The sequence below is a fragment of the Ovis aries genome, chromosome 7 (assembly GCF_016772045.2).
Source record: "Ovis aries strain OAR_USU_Benz2616 breed Rambouillet chromosome 7, ARS-UI_Ramb_v3.0, whole genome shotgun sequence".
Taxonomy (NCBI): Eukaryota; Metazoa; Chordata; class Mammalia; order Artiodactyla; family Bovidae; genus Ovis; species Ovis aries.
In genome coordinates, this window is record NC_056060.1 from 23,382,301 (window position 1) to 23,407,312 (window position 25,012).

The following is a 25,012-nucleotide window of genomic DNA, read 5'->3' on the forward strand; positions in this document are numbered from 1 at the left end:
AGTTGTTTGGTATATATATATATATATATATATATATATATATATATATATGGAGCTGCATGAGCTGTTTGTATATTTTGGAGACTAATCCTCTGTCAATTCGGTTGCAAATATTTTCTCTCATTCTGTGGATTTTCTTTCTGTTTTGTTTATGATTTCCTTTGCTATGCAAAAGCTTTTAAGTTTAGTTAGGTTCCGCTTGTTTATTTTTGTTTTTATTTTCATTACTCTAGAAGGTAGACCAAGAAAAGATTCTGTTGTGATTTATGTCAAAGAGTGTTCTGCCTAGGTTATCCTCTAAGAATTTTTATAGCATCCAGTCTTACATTTAGGCTTTTAATCCATCTTGAGTTTATTTTTGTGTATGATGTTAGAGAGTGTTCTAATTTCATTCTTCTACATTTAGCTGTCCAGTTTTTCCAGCCTCACTTATTGTAAAGAATGTAAGACATTTCTCTTAAGATTTCTACTCTACACAATTGTTTTCCAAATACAAATATAAGAGGTAGCTACTATACAAGATCACTTAGCAATCACCCATTACCATTCAACTTTTAAAACACTGAGAAAAATGGGAATCAAGGTAGAAGGAAGAAATTGGAGAGAAGGAATATTTGGGATTGTGTAACAGTGATTGAAAGAGAGGGCCTAGAGGGGTGCAAAATCAGCCACATGATGGCAAAATTGGTTTTGGAGGCGTGTGCAGTGAAAGGCAAGACCAGAGACAGAACATAATTCATACAGTACTTCGCAAAATGTCCTTCTAAGAGCCACTCAGTATTGATCTGTTTGTGGATGAGACTGAAGAGAGGCAGGAAAAACTTATATTATGGAAACTGAGCCATTCAGTGATAGAGGTGTTAATAAGCAATGAGTATTAGCACAAAGTAGGCAGCTTAGAATGTAAATAAGGGTGCAATTAACTCAGCTAACAAAACTAAAATGAATGAATTTATTAAATGGTGTAAAACAAGATGATATTCAAAAGAAGGAAACTCACACAGATTTCACGACAAAACAACGCCTGTAATATAACATATAGTCAATTAATATTTAATGAATTGCTAGGAAAATTAAATAAATAGTCTTGTTTAGGCTTCAGAGACAAAGCAGAACAGGCCTCTGACCTTGCTTCTAACCTGCTTGGACACTGCCCTGACTGTGAGTTGACTGAGTAACTGCCTACTCTGAGTGCAAGACTTCTAGCACCATGGATAAGATGGGGAAGGAATCTTGAGATTGTTGAGCTCCTAAAGGGATCCCCAGCCTTAGCAACACTCCAAGTTTTACATGACAAAACGAACAGCATTAACATGAAACCAGAGCTGCAATTTCGTCACAGATTGAGGAGGATATCAGTTTGCAACTGCCCTGGGATTGTAAGTGGGAGCCCTGAACTGCAATCTTTGAAGTCTCACCCATGGAGAGGACTCTTTTCATAATTGGGACTCCAGATATGTTGTGACTTCAGACTTCACAGTGCTGAAAACTCTCAAGTCTGGATGTTGACCTCCATCCAAGTCTGGATGTCGGTCAAAACCCAATTTGGTGATGCATAATCTGCTCTTTCTATTTCTATTTTCTTTTAATGTTAGTGTGTTTAATGCTTATATATTGAAAGTAAGTTAGATAATTCTCCAATAAACATCTATATTATTTATTTGTATATAACAAGTGGCTTATTTTGTTAACAAATCCTTTGAACCTGAGACAAAAGTGAAAACTTTTGGTAAACATGAATAAATTGAAATGAAAATCCAACAATTCACACATATTTTTACTGATTTGTAATTCAGACATTTCTGAATTTCCTTAGTCAATTCTTCTAGCTCAATGGTCTCTACAGCAGGTGGAGCAGGGCCCTGGGTTTTGGTGCAGGCCCCTCCTACACACATCTCACTGTGGGCTCACTCAGTGCACAGAAATACACTGCAGAGTCCTCCAGCTGTGAAGCTGAGATGTCAAGTGTGATAGATTTGCTTGCTTTCTGGAAATTCAATGAGTAGCGACCTTCTGTGGCATTTTGCTGGTTATAAGAATCCTGACGAATAAGGAAAATCATCCCCCCACTGCTGGGCTGCTTGAACCAGAGTAAACTATAACGTGACTCACTGGTGTCATACTTGCAGTCCAAGGTCACAGCTTCCTTCTCCTGCACTAATACTTGTGGTTGGTCTTGAGTTACCTTCTGGGCAATAATGGATCCTAAAGAGAAAAAATAGAATCAGAACCTTAGGAATAAGTGGTATGGAATAAAGAAATCCTATTTTAGATCCTACTACCCCTTCTTGCCTTAGGTCACAGAGGAGGCACAGCTCCACTGGGGCCATCCTTACCCAAACACAGTGAAGCCACGACCACCTTCAGAAGGCTGGAGAGAAGCATGTTTCAGCTCTTCCACTAGATGGAAAATATCTTCTTCTTCAATGTCAAGGCTTTGCAAGGTGAGGTGAGCCTGACAGGGTGAGTGAAGGATTGCTGGGTGTGTGCTGCTGCCGCCCCACAACAGGAAACAGGAGTTTCCTGGAGTAGCAAGTTGATGTGGCTCATGTCAACTTCTCTATGGACCAGGTGAGAGTCTCACTCACCCCAAACTTCCTTTTGCATTAACCAGCTCTTCAGTTTGGAGAAGGCAATGGCAACCCACTCCAGTGTTCTTGCCTGGAGAATCCCAGGGACGGGGGAGCCTGGTGGGCGAGTCGGACATGACTGAAGCGACTTAGCAGCAGCAGCAGCTCTTCAGTTCAGTTCAGTTCAGTCGCTCAGTGGTGTCCGACTCTTTGCAACCCCATAAACCACAGCATGCCAGGCCTCCCTGACCATCACCAACTCCTGGAGTCCACCCAAACCCATTTTCAGTTGATATCAATTATATCTGAAAATGAACACAAGTCAAATTTGATATTGAAAGGAAGAGCGATAATTTGACGAACTACTGTGTTCAGCTGTTGCATCTATGATGGAACTTGTTTTAAAATACTGCATGTAATGGATTATGGAAACAACATAAGATGTAATGATCATTTATCCTCATACCTACATATGCTTTCTTTCACTTAAGTTAGAAATAATTGCTTTATGAAAAGAAAAATCTGTTTGTGCTAATTACTGCAGGTTTCTCAACCTGCATATCAATGTAGCGATCACTATAATTCTTCACCACAACATCTGTTCAGTTGCCTAACTTGGGACCTAATAGTAGGAGAAAAGATAATCTCCCTTTGCAGAAGGCTAGAATGAATCTCGCAGACATGGAGTCCTGTCACAGTGGTCCCTTTCTCTTCTCTGTTTGTTCTGACAGCCCAGGTCTGTTCAGGGAAGGCAAATAGATGCTAGATTTTGGTCATCGGGTTATCAAACCTTTGAATTTATATTGTTCCCATTAATTCAGTTGGAACCTTCTCAGTCAGGTCGGAGTATTTGCGACCCCAGACCTGCCAGGCTCCTCTGTCCATGGCATTCTCCAGGCAAGAATACTGCACTGGGTAGCCATTCCCTTCTCCAGTGGATCTTTCCAACCCCAGGACTGAACCCAGGTCTCCTGCATTGTAGGCAGATTCTTGACCATCTGAGCCACCAGGGAAGTCCAAAAGAGCCACAAAAAGCCTCTATATTCTGTGCACCTAGTTCTAAGGGAATATACCACAAGAGACCTCCATAAGACAGCTGATCATAAGACCACTACTGATTATGATATTTGTGTAAGAATGTGAAAGGAAAGCCATGCCTAAGGATATTACTAAGCAACATGGTGTCAACTACAAACTGGCACTTGCCAAGAGTGTTTGCCAGCCACTGAACAACAGCTGGGGAAACAGGTCTTTACATGGCTAGATACTTTCAGGAACCGATTTCATGATCCCAATCCTTGCATCTCTTCATATCTAGAAAAGCGCTAAACCCCTTCATGGTGACATCAGCTCCTTGTGACTAGCAGAAAATCTTTTGTAAAGTAAGCACTTGATTGCATTGAATTCTCCCTTCACCAAAATCTTGTATGTTGACGTTCCCCCACTGCCTCTCTGGAGCAGTCTCTCAGAGCTCTCTGAGCTTCAGTCTCCCCAGCTGCAGTCCTCATTTTGCCCCAAGTAAAACTTACTTCACAACTCTCACATTGTGCATCTTTTTAGTCGACAATGGCAAACAGCAAAGAGCTGTTACCTACAAAGGCCTACCCCTTAAAGTTGAACAGAGCTTATCTTCTTATCTCAAAGTAGTCACAGCCTCAGCTAAACTGGTTGAAGTTTTTTCAGATCCTGCCCTGGAATCTCCATTAAATTTGATGGTACAACACATAGCACAAACTGTTCTCCAACCTAAAACCCCCAACCTTTTTCTACCTATCAGTTGACTAATATAAAATATTACTCAGGTTATTCAACTTTGTTAGCCTTCTCAGTGAAAGGTTCTCCTGATAGTACCTCTGCTATTCAAAACACCTTCATGTCCAGGACAGATATTTTTAACACTCTCATACCAAATGTGAATTAATGTGTTTTAAAATAATCTTATCTTAAATATTGAAAAGAGACAATACCAGACTGTCTGTGCAATAACTATTCTAAACTCCTTTTTAAACCAATCATTAGCAAAAATGAAATTAACGAAGTAGCTGAACTTGTGGATCTATCTTGGATTCATTAAATTGTGAAAAGTATACATACAGTGGTAGTTATAGGTTTTTAACACAGTTCACATATCATGTATGCCTGTTAAAGTGAAAGTGAAAGTCGCTCATCATGTCTGACTCTTTGTGACCCCATGGACTATACAGCCCATGGCATTCTCCAGGCCACAACAGGCCACAATACTGGAGTGGGTAGCCTTTCCCTTCTCCAGGGGATCTTCTCAACCCAGGGATTGAACCCAGCTCTCCCACATTGCAGGCAGATTCTTTACCAGCTGAGCCACAAGCAAAGCCCAAGAATACTGGAGTGGGCAGCCTACCCCTTCTCCAGCAGTTCTTCCCAACCCAGGAATTGAACCAGCATCTCCTGCATGACAGGAGTCATCCTTTCTTATTTCTTTAACAAACATCTACTGATAATCAACTATGTGAATGGCAAATGCTCAATTCAACATATAATAGTAAATGAAAAACATTATAAGCCTATTGTAATGATAATTTATTAAAAAGGTAAGCTGAATATTCACAATACTATGTGATTGCAGAATTATCAATATCATATTTATTGGATACCACACATTTCCCTATAATTGGCATGCAATATATAACCAGAAAAATAATAAATGCTGTTTTCAAAACACAATATTTTAAAATAACCCATTCATAATAAGGATTCTGAATTGCTCCCAAGAGGTTATTTATAGAAAAGGAGTCTGAGTGGCAAATGTAAAGGCAATCTTACAATTTTGAAACAAAACAATGCTAACTCCCTTCAAGAATTCAGTAAGCAGCAAGTATGCATAAAACGTGTCACACTTTCTGGGTCATCTTGAGCCTAACCTTCTATTCTGTGCTTGTCTAACACATCAGTTTCCACTTGCAGACAAACAGTATGACAAATGCTGCTTTGAAGGTTGCACCAAAGGAAGGGGGCTGCCCCAGGCACAAGTGTGAGTGCAGGGGGCGGGCGCCTGGGGAGCATGTGTCCTTGCTGCACAGAGGTAGACAGCTGAGTCTCCAGGCTGGATGGTTGCGATGTGCAGGGAGAGATGTCTGGCGGTCTTATTCAATAAAACAGTCAGTCTCTGGTCGTTTTTTTCACCCATATTTGAATGAATAGCTACAAGGAGCTGGGGACCTTTCCCAGGTTCTTGCTTATACCAAGGGAAGTAGTCTGAAGCTGTGTCTGTATAAGTGCAGGTGATAACAGAGCTGTTTCCCTCCTGGACACTCAGGGTAGAAGGACTCTGCTCCACCTTGTTCCCAAGGCTGACACCTACGGAGAAAGTAGAAGTCGGAGAAAGGTGAAGGGTTGTCAGACTAAGTTCCACAATTTACTTTCCCTTTTTCTACAATAACTAGAAGAAACCTGAATAAAGTCAGTCTCGGGGTCTAAAGAATATCTACTAATCCACTCTGTTTCCCTTAAACCCTCAACTCACAGTCCAGCTGTAGCCATAAGAACATGATTAAAGCTCCAATGGGTGTCTTCATTGTTTTTCCCATTTAGGATCAGTTGTGGACCTGCAGTCTCCAACCAGGAGACCTGCTTCTGTTACCAAGTGTTCCTTTCTTTTCTCTAGTGGTTTCTTTCATTGTCTACCCAGCCAATAAGAAAAGGCTCTGCTTCTGCTCTAACCCTATCCATTCAGAACCCACTCAAATGAACCCTCCACATGTTCTGATCAGCAGAGGTGCACCACCATCTGGTGGTCACATCTCTAACTACTGAACTCTGGTTAAATATCCTTTTCATGGCTGTGCCTACAAGGGACATGCATAAAAACAGCAAAGGTCAAACAAATTATGTCTCAGATTGATGTAATCTCAATTCAGTTCACTTCAGTCACTAAGTCATGTCCAACTGTTTGTGACCCCATGAACCGCAGTATGCCAGGCCTCCCTCTCCATCACCAACTGCCGGAGTCCACCCAAACCCACGTCCATCGAGTTGGTGATGCCATCCAACTATCTCATCCTCTGTCGTCCCCTTCTCCTCCCGCCCTCAATCTTTTCCAGCATCAGGGTCTTTTCAAATGAGTCAGCTCTTTGCGTCAGGTGGCCAAACTATTGGAGTTTCAGCTTCAACATAAGTCCTTCCAATGAACACCCAGGACTGATCTCCTTTAGGATGGACTGGTTGGATCTCCTTGCAGTCCAAGTGACTCTCAAGAGTCTTCTCCAAAGCATCAATTCTTCAGCACTCATGCACAGTAAGAATGTAGAGATAGAGAATTTGACTGTTTATAAGCTGAAAAGAGGTAGATGCTGTTGCTGTTTATTCAATGATGGGCCTGATATATAATTTTTATATTATAAAACACCACGATTCACTCTCATAAACAAACAAACAAACTATTCATATATATATGAAACTATCAAGTTTAGCCAATATACCATTCTCATTTGCCTGTTATGGAGGAAAACTCTCTCTAAAAGGAACTTGTAAGCCAAAGATGAGAGTAACAGAGAGAAGATCATTTGATATTTCAACTGCCTGTTATCTCAGACTGTCTGCTCTAAGCTGGTTTTTAGTGGCCCCTTGCTTTCTCAGAGAATTGACAGTAGAATCAGTTGAAATGTATCCTAAAATGCAATTACTAAATGGCAGAGATCTAAGTGTTGCAGTTTGCATTAGACAGCTTTTCTCTGCTCAGCAACGAGGGTCTGGAAGAAGGAGACAGGAAAGGAATAAGGGGGAGGTGAGAGTATCCAGTTTATCCTCTACTTTCTACTGCTAGCTCATTTGATCTATTTTTTAATTATATAATTTTTCATTCTGTCATCTTGGATGTAGTTCCTGTTTTGTAAAATGAGGTTGAACTAAACCCTGTCTAAGGGCTCATCTAGGTCTAAATTCTTTTATACTATTTAGCAGAACAAATCTTTATTGAGGTCTACTTATATACAATATAAAGTGATGAGAGAGAGTGGGGAGAAACCCCTTGCACTCTGGAACCCCCAACACTATTTTCGCATCCCATGCAGTCTTTGGGGGCTGCAGTTGCCACTAATTAACCCTAGGGCCTTCCTTGGAATGAATCCCTATCTGTGATTTCATTTCTCCTATAAGATCAAGGAGAATATAAATCCATAGTAAAATGGCATAAAATGGGACATGGCTCACTGAATGTAAGCATCATCACAGACAGTGAGGTCAAAGGGGCTTTGTGACTGAACTGGCAAGAAGATGTTCTTCTGGTGACTCATTCTATGAGTCTTATTTCATCCTGTAGGAACAAAAGAAAAAACATCGGCATGACTGGAGGACCTGGAGGAAGTAGATGAGTTGCCTACAGGTAAAGCAAGAGGCTCTTTCTAAAGCAACCAAATTGCTTTCTGGCTTCTGCCTTTCTCCTTGCAAGTGTAGGTGGGGATCACCTATATCATTTTTAGAACCAGTGCAAAATGAAAATTTGGAATCTTCTTTACAAGAAGCTGAGTAAAGTTTCATTAGGTAATGTTTCTAGAGGGCTTCCCTGGTGGCTCAAATGGTAAAGAATTTGCCTGCAATGCAGGAGACCTGAGTTCGATCCCTGGGCCCATCCCTGGGTCTGATCCCTGGGTTAGGAAGATCCCTTGGAGTAGGAAATGGCAACCCACTCCAGTATTCTTGCCTGGGGAATTCCGTGGGAAGAGGAGCCTGGCAGGCTACAGTCCATGGGGTCACAGAGTAGGACAGGATGGAGCGACTAACACTTTCACTTTCAACGTTTCTAGTGGCACCATTTTTCTAAAATGCTTTAACTCTTCATACAAATTAGTTTCATGTATCTGAATCTAACTTTTTGAGACTTTTGATCATTTTAGGTTCACAGAAAAATTCAAGAGAAGATGCAGAGGTTTCCAATATACCTCCCACTCCCACACTTGCATAACCTCTCTTCTTATCAACTTCCACATGAGACTGGTCTATTTCTCACAACTGACGAGCCCATATTAACACATTATAATCGCCCAAAGTCTATAGTCTACCAGGATTCACTCTTGGTGTTGTACATTCTATGGGTTTACACAAATGTATAGTGGCATGTGTTCATCATTACAGTATCACAGAGAGTAGTTTCACTCCTGAAAATCCTTTGTGCTCTGCCCATTCATCCTTCCGCTCCCCTCAATCCTTGCAATCACTGGTTTTCACTCCCTTTGTAATTTCGCCTTTCCCAGAGTGTCACATAGTTGGAATCATATAGTAGGCAGCCTTTTAGATTGACTTATTTCATGTAGTATCATGCATTTAAGTTTCCTCTGAATTTTTATGTCTTGACAGCCCATTTCTTTCTAACACTGAGTAATATTCCATTGTTTGGATGTACCACAATTTACTTATCCACCCTCTTGTTGAAGGACATCTTGGTTAGTCCCAGATTTGGTAATTATGAATAAAGTGCTCTAAACTCCCGTGCTTTCTCTTAGCTTGTGGCAGCTGCCGTCAGTGTGTGGTGGTCCTTGGCTTTCAGACACATCACTCCAGTCTCTGCCTTGTCTTCACATAAAAAATTATTTTTCTCGTATTTGTTATTACCAGGACTCAAAAATCTGAATACAAACTTTAAAAACACTACACACATTTAATTCCCTTTTCACTCTGAAGGAATACACAAGTGCAATTAACCAAAAAATTGAGTCATCTCTTTCTATTTGTTGATCACCGTATATTTTTCCAAGCATTTTCCATCAGAGAAATTTATATGTGGCTTATATTTTATCTGTCAGGAGCACTAGATTGGTTTAACAGGACATTGAATATTGGCATCTACATGGCTCCATATTAGAGCTTTGTATCCATGAGAGATTTCTGGGAAGAAGAAGGGCAAAAAAAAAAAAAAAGTGAAATGACAGTCCTAAAGGATCTGATCTTCAGAGGAAAAAGTGCTGAATTATGAATCTGGAAACCCACAGAGGTAACAAGGGTACTTGGATGGTGTAGTAGTGTGGAGGGCTGGGGCTGAGGCAGCTGCAGTTTGGGTACAGGCTGCAGGCCGCCTGGGAGCACTGTGCCTCCACCGCACAGAGGTAGGTGGCTGCGTCTTCCAGCTGGGAGGCTGTGATGTGTAGGGTACTATACCGCTCCTTAGAATTCACTGTGGAACTCAGCCTTTCATTCTGCTTCGTCCCTGAAGCTATGACAAACAGCCTGGTGAGGCTGCCTCCGGGATTCTGCTGGAACCACTGCACATTGTTTACCGTGTCAGAAAAATTGCACCACAGAGTAGAGTTGGCTCCCTCCTGGAGGCTCAAGACTGAAGGACTCTGCTCCACCTTCACTCCCCTCACCCCTGCTTGGAAAGAGAGAGAAGCAAACACGAATGATGTCACTGAGGAGTCATGGATGGGGTTTCCAGACCAGGAAACTATCTCAGGAAACACCTGAGGATGTAGGACCATCTAGGAGCTCCAGGTCAGCTTTCCTCCTCTCCCTCCCACTGACAGCTGTGGACACTCCCCAGTTCCCTATCTGGGATGACCCCAACTCACAGCAAGTCTGGATCCACAGAAACCCCAGCAGGGCTCCCCATCTTCTCTTCATGATCCCTTGCCCAGTTACTGAGGTGCCTTCGCCCCTGCTCTGAAGAATATAGAGTCTTGGGGCCAGAGAAATTTTGTTCTTACTGTCAGTACGTTCCGCCAGAATCACTGAGTACCAGTCACATCTGAGGTGAGGCAACTCACTTAACAGGAAACTCCACCCACAGTGGCCTAGTGAGACTGCAGTAAGGTCAGCAGTTTCTCCAAAATTGAGGTTTAGAGAGACAGTGCAGAGAGGTAAAAGCAATATTTCCGATATGTGAAGTCGTAAAGAATTTTTTTTCTTAAAAGACTATATGTAAGAGAAGATTGTGGGATAGTGTGTGAGGAAAGGTAGATGATATTTCTAGAATTGTCATGATGGATTACGTAGAACCTTGAGGAATTATAGGGAAGGATGACCCATTTTTCAAATTGCATAGTTTGGCAGAGATTTTGATAATTCAGTTATGTGAAAATTCTGATCAAGGAAAACTATCTGATACATGCATTGTTTATTGCAGAAGTAACTACAATTTCTTGAAATCATTTAGAAACCAAGATATATAGTCGGCCTCTGCACAGAAATGATTCCGGTAAGAATTTGGTTGTTGAAAAACAGGACATGCATATAATGTTCACTCTGCCTTAATTTCCACCTCTCCCTTCCTGCTGTCCAACTCTTGGACGTCCTGTTGACCCACAGCTAATTCTGATCTGGCCACACTTTTTTGCCCAAATTCAATATTGTCTTTCTCCTTTCCCTCTATTTTTGTTCCTTATTTTTTTCCTCTTTTTATTCTTGTGCTTTCTACTCTTGAGGAAATATATGAAAAGGTAGGAGGTCTGAGGTATTAGAATAATTTCTGGATCAGTGGGTCTGGGGAATTCTGTCATAACAATTTTAAAAATGAATACAGGTAACACAGATGTTTTCTGTTGAGTTTCCATGCTCTCAGAGCTCGGTAGTATCCCTATTTCTCTACCTCTGCTCAGAGAATCATCCTCACCATGGATTTACAGAGGTAAGGGCTGCTGCTGCTAAGTCACTTCAGTCGTGTCCAACTCTGTGTGACCCCATAGACAGCAGCCCACCAGGCTCCCCCAGTCCTGGGATTCTCCAGGCAAGAATACTGGAGTGGGTTGCCATTTCCTTCTCCAATGCATGAAAGTGAAAAGTCAAAGTGAAGTCTCTGAGTCGTGTCCGACTCTTAGCGACCTCATGGACTGGCCTACCAGGCTCCTCCGTTCATGGGATTTTCCAGGCAAGAGTACTAGAGTGGGGTGCCATTGCCTTCTCTGGAGGTAAGGGCTACAGCTTTCCAAACCTTATATAGAATGACAACATTGAAATCTGAGATAAACTCTACACAAACACTGTTCCCCTCTCCCCACCTTTGCTGCCTATATAATTTGACTGTTCTCCATGCTCTCTGGGCTCCTCTCTTAACTGTTTCCGTCTCTGGTCTCTGGAATCATTAGAAAAGGTCTTCATGTCTTGTAAAGCCTACAGTGCCCCCTAGTGGACTGAAATCCTCAACAAAGACCCCTTCAGACTGCAGCATCACAAATCCCCAGTCCCCAGTCCCGTTCACTGCATGCTTCCTGATGAAGAAAGTAGTCAGAAAAAAAAAAATCACTGCCTAGATTGAATGGAGACTAAAAATAAACTCTTACTCTTAAAATGTCACTTCATGGAAATTTATGCCTTAAAAATTTAATAAATTTCATCTTGTGCTTTTTTTCATTTCTTTAGTTCAAAATAAATCCTTATTTATAGAAGTTGTGCTGTAAATATGGTAATTTATTTAAAAGAATGAAATTTTGTCATTTGCAGCAACAGGGATGGATTTGGAGGGCATTTGCTAAGTGAAATATGTCAGAGAAAGACAAATGCTGTATGATATTTGTGTATAGCATCTAACAAACACAATAAACTCGTGAATATAACAATAAAAGCAGACTCACAGAGAACAAGCTGGTGGTTATTAGTGGGGGCAGGGCCAGTAGAGGGATGTGGGTGTGGGAGATGCAAGCAATTGGGTACAAGGTCGGCTTAAGGATGTACTGTTACAACACGGAGAATATAGCCAACATTTTGTAATAACTGTAAATGGAAACTAACCTTTAAAACTGTTACAGAGCCATTGTTTGGCTACAGTCCACAGGGTCACAGAGAACCAGACAGGACTGAAGCGCCCGAGCACACACACACACGAGTGAGAGAAGCCAGTCTGAGAAAGCTGCACCATCTGATTCCACCTACATGACATTCTGGACGGAGCAGAGCTACGGAGACAGTAGCAAGACCAGTGTCTGCAGGGCTATAGGGAAGAAGGGAAAAATTTTACAGACACTTTTAAGAAAAGAAAGCCCAACCAATGAGTAAAAGTCAAAAAGTTTAATAGTAAAGTTTAACACACTTGGGTAGCTCAGCTGGTAAAGAATCCGCCTGCAATGCAGGAAACCCCAGTTTGATTCCTCAGTCAGGAAGTTCCCCTCGAGAAGGGACAGGCTACTCGCTCCAGTATTATTGGTCTTCCCTGGTGACTCATACAGTAAAGAATCTACCTGACCTGGGTTCGAGTCCTGGGTTGGGAAGGTCCCCTGGAGAAGGAAATGGCAACCCCCTCCAGGATTCCTGCCTGGAGAATCCCATGGACAGAGGAGCCACGGACAGAGGAGTCCATGGGGTTGCGAAGAGTTGGGCACAGCTGAAGGGACCAAGCACAGCATGGCACATACAAAGTTTGGGGGAATTCTTTGTGTTGTTCTCAGTTCATTAAAGACTAACTTCCACTTTTATGCTGAGTTTAGAAAGTCATCATTGCTTGTCATAAAGAACTGTGGAGAGCACAGCTATTCTCTGTTCACAGTGACCTCCTGTTTTAGTGCTCCCCAAGACCCTCAGCACTCACACGTGTGCACTCATGGGGCAACACCGTCTTTCTCAGTTACTCAGAGATGATCGGTGCCTTGTCTTCTCAGCCTTTGCAGCTGCCAACTCCTTTTCTGTCCTCTGTATTTTCAGGGGTATACCCATTCTAATTTATTTGCTATCTTTTAAATAGAGTCTCAGGGGGATAAAGAGATGAGTGTGCATAAAATCCTTTCCTCTCTTTCCACTGTTCCATCATGTATGAGATTCTGTTCCTCCTCCTTCATCCCTTCTTTCTCTATTAAGAATGATAACTTGTGGGGGCTGTGGCTCTCCTGTCACCTCTCATGCCATGCTCTGTCGGGAAGACACTGTGCAGACCACACCTCATCTGGCGCACTTTGGTTCTGTGAAAGTACAGTGAGGCCTAGTAACAGCCACCCGGGTGACCTGGAACAGCTTGTGGAAGCAGCAGAACATGCAAAACACCACTTTGCTGCTTATGTGTTTACCTTGAAACTACTTTGACCCTGGAAAAGGAACTACTGGTGTCAGAGAGTTTTCGGTTTCACTGATGAAGAGTTGAGTGTGGGGAATATTCACTTCTTATTCTTATGCTTTAGCCATTTGTATGTTTTCTGTATGAACCAGAGACTAAGAGACAAACAACCATAGGCTCTGCTGGAACCACATGGATCCAGGCCCCGTTGCTGCTCAGAGTTTGTGCTCAGCTCCCCCTGCAGTTTCCCTCACTGTGTCACTCAGAGCACAGTGGTACACAGCCGCGTCTGACTCTTGGACTGAGGCTTTCTCCAAGTGGAAGGAGGTGGTTTTTGCATCGTATGTGGCTTCAAAACCTTCGTTGGTTCCCTTGTCGTTGGCCTTCGTGGCTTTCAGGAGGAGCTGTGGACCTTCTCCAGGATACTGGACATACCAGAAAAGAGTGGGGTACCCGATGGCTGAATAAGTACAGTTCACAGTCAAGGTAGCCCCTTCCAAAAGGGTCACTTGGCCGTCCATCTGGCTCACTGAGTCTCCACGGGTTTGTCCTAGGGGAAAATAAGAGAGTTCTCTGTGATCTTGGGCATAAAACTCTGGGATAAAATTACGCTTGAAGGTTTTGTTGACATAACAGAAGAAAGGATCCAAATGTTTAGAGGCGTTTTTCTTACCCAGCAGGAAGAGTATCACAGTCACTAAGCCTGGAGAAGAGCTCATCTCCAGAGTGTCTCCTGAATAACGTTCTTGACTCTCCACATGAAGAAATGCTGAAGTCACAGTGAGGTTTAGTTTCAGTGAAGACTAGGCACACAGGAAATGTGTCTGTTAGGAAACTGCACCCTCTGGTGGACAGGTTCAGAAATGCGATGCATGTATAGTGGAAAGAAAGTGAAGTCGCTAAGTCGGGTCCGACTCTTTGAGACCCCATGGACTGTAACCTGCCAGGCTCCTCCATCCATGGGATTTTCCAGGCAAGAGTACCGGAGTGTGTGGCCATTTCCTTCTCCAGGGGATCTTCCCGACCCAGAGATAGAACTTGGCTCTCCCACACTTCAGGCAGACTCTTTACCAACTGAGCCACCAGGGAAGCCCCTGTATCCTGGTCTCCTCCCTAAATTAGAAAAATGTTTTCCTTGACTTTATCCATGAGGCACATATCAGTCTTCAGGTGGAGCTTGGAAATCTGATCAACAGCTGTCAACACTTCTCAGGTCTGTTTTGTTCCTAGGATACTACCTGACATGGAAGTTCTTTAACAAGCATTCCAGGTATTTTTGTAGCTGAGAAGATACTGATTTTCTTAAGAACTTTAGTATAGTATTTTATATTCTCATGGATCCATTGTGGGCCAACCTATAATCCACTGACTGTCAGAAGAGTCTGTGGCTGATTAGAGAGGAAGAAATAAGAAGCTAGGTCATTACTGAGTGAATCTCTGTTTTTCAGCATTGTACCCCAAGTTATGGAAGAGTGACTGACAATTATTTGTTGTTTAGTCACTGAATCAGTCATGTCTAATCCTTTTGCAACCCTAAAGACTGTAGCCCACTAGGCTCCTTTGTCCGTGGGATTTCCCACTCAAGAATACTGCTGCTGCTGCTAAGTCACTTCAGTTGTGTCCGACTCTGTGCGACCCCAGAGACAGCAGCCCATCAGGCTCCCCCATCCCTGGGATTCTCCAGGCAAGAACACTGGAGTGGGTTGCCATTTCCTTCTCCAATGCATGAAAGTGAAAAGTGAAAGTGAAGTCGCTCAGCTGTGTCGGACTCTTAGCGACCCCATGGACTGAAGCCCACCAGGCTCCTCCATTCATGAGATTTTCCAGGCAAGAGTACTGGAGTGGGGTGCCATTTGGAGTTGCCATTTTCTTCCCCAGGGGATCTTCTCAACCCAGGGATCGAACCTGAGTCTCCTGCATTGGCAGGCAGATTCTTTACCACTGAGTCCCCAGGGAAGCCCTGGCTGATGTTTATTACATGCTCACTAAATATTCGCTATACCAAAAAAATTAATGAATAAAGGGTCTTTGATCACGGAATCACTACTACTTGAAATAAAATATTTTCTCAGTCCTAAAATAATATCATTTGTAAGAAATGTTATCTTTCTAATAAAAATTTTAAGGGAAAAAGTCACACTGTCTTATCAATAGTCAAATAATCCTGAATTTCAGAATCATTAAAATGTGAAAACAAAAGAGATATCATAATTGAAATGATCAAATCCTTGTAGAATTATCTAAGATTGATATCTTATTCCCCTTCTTCTTCCTTGACTCTAAGATAAGAGGGTTGGCCTATGTAAATCAGACAAGTACTAATCCTATTATACATTCTTAGTTGACATCTAGCCTCAAAGATACTTTCTATTCCATCTGCCACATTTTGTTGCCAAACTTGAACCAAATAATTTTCCCCCAGTGTTTGAAACCCTGAAGATGTAGATTTGTGTCAAAAGCTCAGAGCATGAGTTAGGATGCTCTTCTTTCCCAGCTTTTCAAATTGTTAAAGACCTCTCAGCCAATATTCACATGACAGCTGAAAGTAGCATTAATGAGTGAATGACTTAAAATTACACGTTCTGGGCCCACCAATAACTTCATGAATCACATTATCCAGAGTTGAGACCCATGAATCTGTAATTTTTAGAGCTCCCCAAGAAGTAGGGTTGCAGCCAGTCCGATGTTGGTTCACAAGTTTTCATTTGGGGCAGATGTCCTAGATCGAGGTAGCTGTCAAAGATCAGGGGCAACAGGATGTTCCCAGGATTACAAACATACTCAAAACTTCTCTTTCTGAGTACCAGCAGCAAAAACAAGCACTTCTTTAGCTCCCTTTTTATGATCATTCATTTTATAAAACAAAACCTCTGAGGAGTATCAGGATGAAGTTCTAAGAGGCAGTCATCTTCTGTAAAGCCCTGTAACCACAGATTCCTAAACACACAGATGGACGCTTAGACATCTGTTTCTGGGAGTTCACTCTTCTCAGATTCACATCAAGGAATTTCATGAGTCCAGAGTCAGAACATGAATCATTTCCCAAACCCAGATTTAAATTTTAAAAACCAGGCTTGATACTGCTTGGATTCACATATCCCTTCCTTTCTTCTCTACCTTCCAAATCACATAGTGAGAAACTGCCTCAAAACTATGCCAGAAAAAAATTCTGGAAAATCAATTACAAACTTCTGTTCTGGTAGGTGGGTTTCCCTGGTTGCTCAGATGGTAAAGAATCCACTGGCAATTCTAGTATATAGAAAGAATACAAACTAGGTTGTAATGATGTAGGACTGAAAATAAATGGATGCACATGGATGCAAATAGTTATTACCTCTACTTTTAAAAAAAAATAGTTTAAGGCCAATGAGTACATATAGGAGAAATATTTTTGCATTTCGGGGTCATAAAATAAGACTTCTATAACACTGAAGAAAAGATATTTGCTATATTTGGATTTTAATGGCTTTATTAATACATAGTTCTCTTTAAAATAAATTGTACCTCCTTAACTTAAGACTGACACATGTTTATACTTGTGAAACCATCACCACAATCAAGATAATGAACAACACGTCACCCCAAAATTTCCTCGTCTCTTTTTAGTCCTCTCGGCCCTCTCTTCACATCCTATTCCCATTTTCAAGCAACATTTCTCTCATAAAATAGTTTGCATATTCAGTAATTTCAAATAAATGGTATGATGTGTGCCTTTGATAGCTTCTTTCATTCAGCATAAGTATTTTAGGATTCTCCCACGGTTATTACAATCATGTTTCATTCCTTTGTATTGCTGAGTAGTATTCCATTATATGGATATGATTTATCTGTAGGTACGTTTATCTATTCACCTATTGATGGACATTTAGGTTAGTCCTTGTTTGCGGCTGTTACAAATAAAACTGATATGAACATGTGTGAATAAGATTTTTTATAGTCATACTCTCATTTCTCTTGGGTCAATATCTGGGAGTGGAGTGACTGGAGCCTATGTTAGGGATATATTTGACTTTGTTTAATTTTCGTTTTTTTCTAGTAACATTTTTGCAAATTCCCTTGGATTTGACGCTCAGATAATTACTCTGTCTTTGACTAATGGTAGATTCACTTCTTTTCCAAACTGTATGACTTTTGTTTCTTTCTCTTGCCTTATTGCACTGGCTAGGACCCTTAGTACAATATTCAGTACAAGTGGTGAGAGTCAAGAGTCTTCCCTTATTCCTGAAATTTGAAGGAAAGCATTCAGTCTTTTGCCATCCAGTGTATTTGATGTGGATTTTTTGTAGAGAACCTTTATTAAGTTAATGAATTCTCTTAAGTCCTAGTTTGCTGGGAGTTTTTAATCAAGAATAGATACTGAGTTTTGTCCAGTGGTTTTTCTGTACCTATAGAGATTACTGTCATTAATCAATCATCTGTGACTTGTTAATCTCTGTGGATACATTACTGATAAATTGTCACAACAAAATACTAAAGAAGATATCACTCTATCATCTTACAAATAGTAAAACAAAGCTATCTAGAAACTTAATTTTAGAGTTAATAGTTTTGAACGCAGACCTATCTAGTCGCAAAAATCTGTTCCCTTTTTTCCCCTATAGATTCTTTTCAGAGAACTTTTGAGAGAGAGAGGGCAGCAAAATTACTTCTCAAATCTTTGAAATATTTTAAGACAGTCTTTTAATAGGTTCTTTACTTATGCATATTGAGCTAATTAAATAATTATAGATTTGGCCCTTTCGCCAAAAGAGGAAAGAAACATAAAGAATACTCATGAACTTGTTTACAAAACAAAAACAGACTCATAGACTCATAAAGAATGAACTTATGGTTGCCAAAGAGGAAGGATGGGGGTGGGGAGACAGTTAGGGAGTTTGGGATGGACATGTACACACTGCTATATTTAAAATGGATAATCAACAAGGACCTAATGCATAGCACAGGAAACTCTGCCTAATGTTACGTGTTACGTGGCAGCTTGAATGGGATGGGAGCTTAGGGGGAAATGGATACATGTATCTGTATGGCTGAATTCCTTTGCTGTCCACCTGAAACTATCACAACATCGTTAATCCATATATACTCCAAAATAATATAAAGTTTAAAAAAGGAAATACCCAAGCTTCGATTCAGAAGATGACCACAAGGTAGTGCCTTGACCATTCCTTTCAGACTACTGCTTAGGAGGCACCTGAGGAGCAATACACCATCCCCAGGGTGACAAACCACCACAATTCTGCAACTTCATTCATGACTACTGATCACTCTATTTCTCTTTCCCTTGAAACTGGCATGTGATAAAGTAGTCTAGAGCATAGTTTTTCAGACTAACCAGGATAAATGTTTCTCAAAAATTTAAAAATTGTACTGCCATGTGATCGACCAATTCTACTTCTGATTATATTATATTCAAAACCCTTGAAAGAATTTGGATATATACTCCAAATACTGAGATATTCATATATCCATGTTTCTACCAAAAGATGGAAGGAACCCAAATGTTCATCAACAGATGAATGAGTAGACAAAAAGTAGTGTATATGTACAATGGAATATTATTCAACCTTAGAAAGGTATTTAAAAAAATCTACAACATGGATGAAATTTGAGGACACTATAATAAAAGAAATGTCACAAAATGACCAATATTTTATAATTTGATTTATATGAATTATCTAAAGTAGTCAAACTCATAGAGAGAGCAGAGCAGTAGTGGCCATGGGTTGGAGGGACAAGGGAATGAGGAGTTAGTCTTTTTTTTTTTTTTTTTCAATTTACGTTTTTGGCTGCACATTGAGGCATGGGGAACATCAGTTCCCTGACCAGGAATCAGACCTGTGTTCCCTGCATTGTAAGCATGGAGTCTTCCTACTGGACTGCCAGGGAACTCCTGAGGACTTAGTCTTTAATGAGTACAAATTTTCAATTTTCAAGATGCAAAGAGTAGTATAGATGGATGGTGCTTGCTGAACAGCAATGTAAATGTACTTAGTATCACTGGATTGAACACTTAAAATAGTTAAAATTGTAAAAATGAATGTCAAAATGATAAAAACTTAATTTAAAAAAAATTTAAGAGAGTATTTTAAGAATTCTACTTTACACATCTGCTTCCAAATGCAAATATAAAAGGGAGTTATAATACAAAACCACTTATCAATCATCCATTACCATTCAGATTTTAAGCAGCTGAGAAAATGAGGTTAGAGGTAGGAGGTAATTGGAGACAAGGAATATTTTGGACTTTGTTACCACTGTGTTAACAGTGTTTGGACTTTTTCAACACTGTTGAAAAAGAGGGCCTAGAGGGATGCAAAATCAGTCACATGATGGTAAAAATGCTTTATGAAGAGTGGTACAGCAAAGGGCAAGAGCAGAGAAAGAAGACAATTCATACTCTTCTCCTTCACAATGTCCTTCTAAGAGCAGTTAACTATTAATCATTTGTGAATAAGATCAATGGGAGGCAGTTAAACTATATTCTAGAAATTGAGCTATTTCACGCTAGAGGTGTTAATATTGCAGAATGAGTATTAGCACAAAATTTGTGACATATTAAACATTTTAGAAAGTAAATGAGAGTGCATTAATTCCACTAATAAATCTAAAATAAACTTATTCATTAAATGGTATAAAACTGCATTCAAACAGATATTCAAAAAGAGGACTACCACAGAGAGATTTTACCACCTTCCTCATTCCAAGTAATGTCGGTAATACAATATACCTACAATAAATATTTATTGATCAAATTGATCTGTGGAAAATTCTTAAAAAGATGGGAATACAGACCACCTGACCTGCCTCTTGAGAAATCTTTAGGCAGGTCAGGAAGCAACAGTTAGAACTGGGCATGGAACAACAGACTGGTTCCAAATCAGGAAAGGAGTACGTCAAGGCTGTATATTGTCACCCTGCTTATTTAACTTCTATACAGAGTACATCATGAGAAACGCTGGGCTGGAAGAAGCACAAGCTGGAATCAAGATCACCAGGAGAAATATCAATAACCTCAGATATGCAAAGGACAGCACCCTTATGGCAGAAAGCAAAGAGGAACTAAAGAGCCTCTTGATGAAAGTGAAAGAGGAGAGAGAAAAAGTTGGCTCAAAGCTCAACATTCAGAAAACAAAGATCATGGCATCTGGTCCCATCACTTCATGACAAACAGATAGGGAAACAGCGGAAACAGTGACAGACTTTATTTGGGGGCGGGGCGGGGGGGGGGGGCTCCAAAATCACTGCAATTGGTGACTGCAGCCATGAAGTTAAAGGACACTTACTCCTTGGAAGGAAACTTATGACTAGCCTAGATAGCATATTAAAAAGCAGAGACATTACTCTGCCAACAAAGGTCTGTCAAGGCAAGGCTATAGTTTTTCCAGTGGTCATGTATGGATGTGAGAGTTGGACTATAAAGAAAGCTGAGTGCCGAAGAACTGATGCTTTTGAACTGTGGTGTTGGAGAAGACTCTTGAGAGTCCCTTGGACTGCAAGGAGATCCAACCAGTCCATCCTAAAGGAAATCAGTCCTGAATATTCATTGGAAGGACTGATGTTGAAGCTGAAACTCTAATACTTTAGCTGCCTGATGTGAAGAACTAACTCATTGGAAAAGACCCTGATCTGGGAAAGACTGAAGGTGGGAGAAGAAGGGGATGACAGAGGGTGAGATGGTTGGATGGCATCACCGACTCAATGGACATGAGTTTGAGTAGACTCCAGGAGTTGGTGTTAGGCGGGGAGGCCTGGTGTGCTGCGGTCCATGCAGTCACAAAGAGTCAGATACAGGTGAGTGACTGAACTGAACAGAACTTATCTAAAAGACTAATAATTCACACATATTTTAAACTGATTTTTAATTCAGAAATTTCTGAATTTCCTTAGTCAATTCTTCTAGTTTAATCTAATCACCAAATGATAAAGATTTTGGTGGTTATATTTGTGTTTGATAAGAAATTTAAATCCAAATTTTCAGGGATAAGAATGTTTTTGATGAGTGATAGCTCTAGACATGGTCTATGAACCTAGAGAAATACTTTCTTAGAATGAGAGTTTCCGCTCTAAACCTACACCTGTGCTGCCACAGTGCTAACCACTTCCTGTCTGTGAAGGCGATTCCCTACCCTGGTCCCGACAGCAGGTGGATGTATCAATTAGAACTCTGGGTTTTGGTGCAGGTCCCTCCTACATGCCTCTCACTGTGGGCTCACTCAGTGCACAGAAATACACTGCAGAGTCCTCCAGTTGTGAAGCTGAGATCGTAAATGTGATGAATTTGCTTGCCTTCTGGAAATTCAATGAGTAGCGACCTTCTGTGGCATTTGGCTTGTTAGAAGAGTCCTGGCGAATGAGGAAGGTCATCACCCCACTGCTGGGTTGCTTGTACCAGAATAGACTATAGGTTGTAATACTGGTGTCATATGTGCAATCCAGGGTCACAGTTTCTTTCTCCTGCACTGACATGGGTGGTTGGTCTTGAGTTACTTTCTGGGCAATACTGGATCCTAGAGGAAAAAAAATAGAAGTAGACTGTAGCCATGAAATTAAAAAACACTTGCTCCTTGGAAGGAAAGCTATGGAAAAGCTAGACAGTGTATTAAAAAGCAGAGACATTACTTTGCCAACAAAGATCTGTATAGTCAAAGCTATGGGTTTTCCAGTAGTCATGTATGGATGTCAGAGTTGGACCAGAAAGAAGGCCGAATGCTGAAGAATTGATGCTTTCAAATTGTGGTGCTGGAGAAGACTGTTTAGAGTCCCTTGGACTGCAAGGAGCTCAAACTAGTACATCCTAAAGGAAATCAACCCTGAATATTCATTGAAAGGACTGATGCTGAAGCTGAAGCTCCAATACTTTGGCCACCTGAGGCAAAGAGCAGACACATTGGAAAAGACCCTGATTCTGGGAAAGACTGAAGACAAAGAAGGGTGCAGCAGAAGATGAGATGATTAGATAGTATCACTGCCTCAATGGACGTGAATTTGAGCAAACTCCAGGAGATAGCATGGAACAGGGGAGCCTGGTGTTCTGCAGTCCATGAAGTTATAAAGAGCCAGACAAAGCTTAGCTACTGAACAAAAACAATAGAGATTTAGGAATAAGTGATGTAGAATAAAGAAATTCTACTTTACACTCAGCTAGGCTACCTTCCCAGGGTACCCTTAAGACTTCCTGTTCCTTTGGTCCTTCGGTCACAGACGAGGCACAATCCCATCAGGACCATCCTTACCTAAACACAGTGAAGCCACGACCACCCTCAGAAGGCTGGAGAGAAGCATGTTGCAGCTCTTCCACTAGATGGAAAATATCTTCTTCTCCAATGTCAAGGCTTTGCAAGGTGAGGTGAGCCTGACAGGGTGAGGGAAGGATTGCTGGGTGTGCGCTGCTGCTGCCCCACCACAGGAAACAGGGGTGAGTTGATGCAGCAAGTTGATGTAGTTAGTTGAGTAGCAAGTTGATGTGGGTTACATCAACTTCTCTATGAACCAGATGATAGTCCTACTCACTTAACTTCCTTTTGTGTTAACCAGTTCTTCAACTGTTAGCAATTACACCTTAAAATAAACACGAGTTAATTTGATATTGCAAAAAGACCCCTGACACACACACATGCACACAATATGTTGGGTCATTGCTTCTGTGAAAGAAATGAGTGAGTAGCTCTTATTTTAAAATATTGTCTGTAATGTATTATGGAAATAATATAAGTCATACTAACCATGCATCCTCACTTCTGTGTTCAGTTCTTCCAAGGTAGAAATCAATCACTTTATGGTAAGAAGGCAAAGCACTTTAGCTCTTCTATTCTATTGTTACAATAATGCTTCTCCTCACTATCAGTATTTTCAGTTGCCCATCTTGGGGCCAAAGCAGGAAAATCTAATCACCCTTTACTAAGGAGTTTGGGCTGAGATTGCAGAGATTGACTCTTGTCACAGAAATCCCCTTTTATTCTCTACTAATTTTGACAGTCCAGCTCTGTTCATGAAAGCCATATTAGATATCTTAGTTTTTTTACTTGTTTGTTTGTTTGTTTTGGTTTGTTGGCTTTATTTATTTTTATTTTTTTACTTTACAGGATATAGATATCTTAGTTTTGTCATTAGGTTACAAGACTTTGAATTTATATTCATCCCATTAACTCAACTGGGACCATAAACGAGCCGTACCAAAGTGTTATATATTCTGTATGCCCAGCTCTAAAGGAAATATATAGCAGGTGATATCATACACCTCCATAAGACAGCTATCCCTAAGATCACCACTGATTCCACCTCCAACCCTACACCTGTGCTACCACAGCCTTAACCACTTCCTGTCTGTAATAAATCTTTGTTTGTGTATGAATATAACAGGAAAGCCATGCCTAGAGATATGACTCAACACCATGGCAAACAACAAAGACCCACTGCCTCTCACAGCCTGTTCCTTGATACATTAGCCAAAACTTATCTTCCCCTGATAACTCAGTTGGTAAAGAATCCACCTGCAATGCAGGAGACCCTAGTTTGATTCCTGAGTCAGGAAGTTCCACTGGAGAAGGGATAGGCTGCCCACTCCAGTATTCTTGGGCTTCCACTGTGGCTTCGCTGGTAAAGAATTTGCCTGCAATGCGGGAGATCTGGGTTCAATCCCCAAGTTGGGAAGATCCCCTGGAGAAGGGAAAGGTTATCCATTCCAGTATTCTGGCCTGGAGAAATCCATGGACAGTATAGTCCATGGGGTCACAAAGAGTCAGACATGACTGAGTGACTTTCACCTCACTGTTTATTTCACATCTTCCTGACTCAGTAATGACAGCCTCAGCGAAATTGTTTGAAGCATCTTGCAGTGGAATGTCTATTAAGTTTAATGGGACCACATACAGTAGGAATTGATACTGGATGCTTGTGGCTGGTGCACTGGGACGGCCAGAGGGATGGTACGGGGAGAGAGGAGGTGGGGGGTGGTTCAGGACGGGGAACACCTGTATACCTGTGGCAGATTCATGTTGATGTATGGCAAAACCAATACAATATTGTAAAGTAATTAACCTCCAATTAAAATAAATAAATTTATATTAAAAAAGGAATTGTTCTCTAATATAAAAACACCCAACTTTTTTCTAACAACTGGTTGACTAAATATGAAATATCATTAATTTCTCTTCATATTATTTAAGTCTTTTAAACTTCTTAACTAAAGGATCCCATGATTGTATTCTGTTACTCAAAATACATCCATACCCAGAGAAATTCTTTGGACAGTCTCATATCAAACTCTGAATTTATATTTTCTTTAATTTTTGAAATGAGTTAGGTATGGGCGGGGGGGTACTTCCCTGGTAGCTCAGCTGGTAAAGAATCCGCCTGCAATGCAGGAGACCCCAGTTCAATTCCTGGGTTGGGAAGGTGCCTTGGAGAAGGGATAGGCTACCCACTCCAGTATTCATGGGCTTCCCTGGTAGTTCAGTCAATAAAGAATCTGCCTGCAATGAAGGAAATCTGAGTTTGAGCC

General features: G+C 41.0%; 1 pseudogene and 3 gene segments (V, D, J or C); all 4 read right to left on the reverse strand.

Moving 5' to 3' along the window:
- Positions 1–1,885: 1,885 nt before the first annotated feature.
- Positions 1,886–2,457, reverse strand: LOC132660114 (T cell receptor alpha variable 14/delta variable 4-like). The segment is given in 2 exon segments: positions 1,886–2,205; positions 2,337–2,457. Coding segments are annotated over 2 exon segments (369 nt in total).
- Positions 2,458–5,110: 2,653 nt separating this feature from the next.
- Positions 5,111–6,197, reverse strand: LOC114115760 (T cell receptor alpha variable 13-1-like). The segment is given in 2 exon segments: positions 5,111–5,903; positions 6,070–6,197. Coding segments are annotated over 2 exon segments (474 nt in total).
- Positions 6,198–9,206: 3,009 nt separating this feature from the next.
- LOC106991256 (T cell receptor alpha variable 22-like) lies at positions 9,207–10,266 on the reverse strand (annotated as a pseudogene).
- A 2,913-nt stretch (positions 10,267–13,179) lies between these two features.
- On the reverse strand, positions 13,180–14,291 carry LOC114115805 (T cell receptor alpha variable 9-2-like). The segment is given in 2 exon segments: positions 13,180–14,062; positions 14,186–14,291. Coding segments are annotated over 2 exon segments (381 nt in total).
- Positions 14,292–25,012: the final 10,721 nt, after the last annotated feature.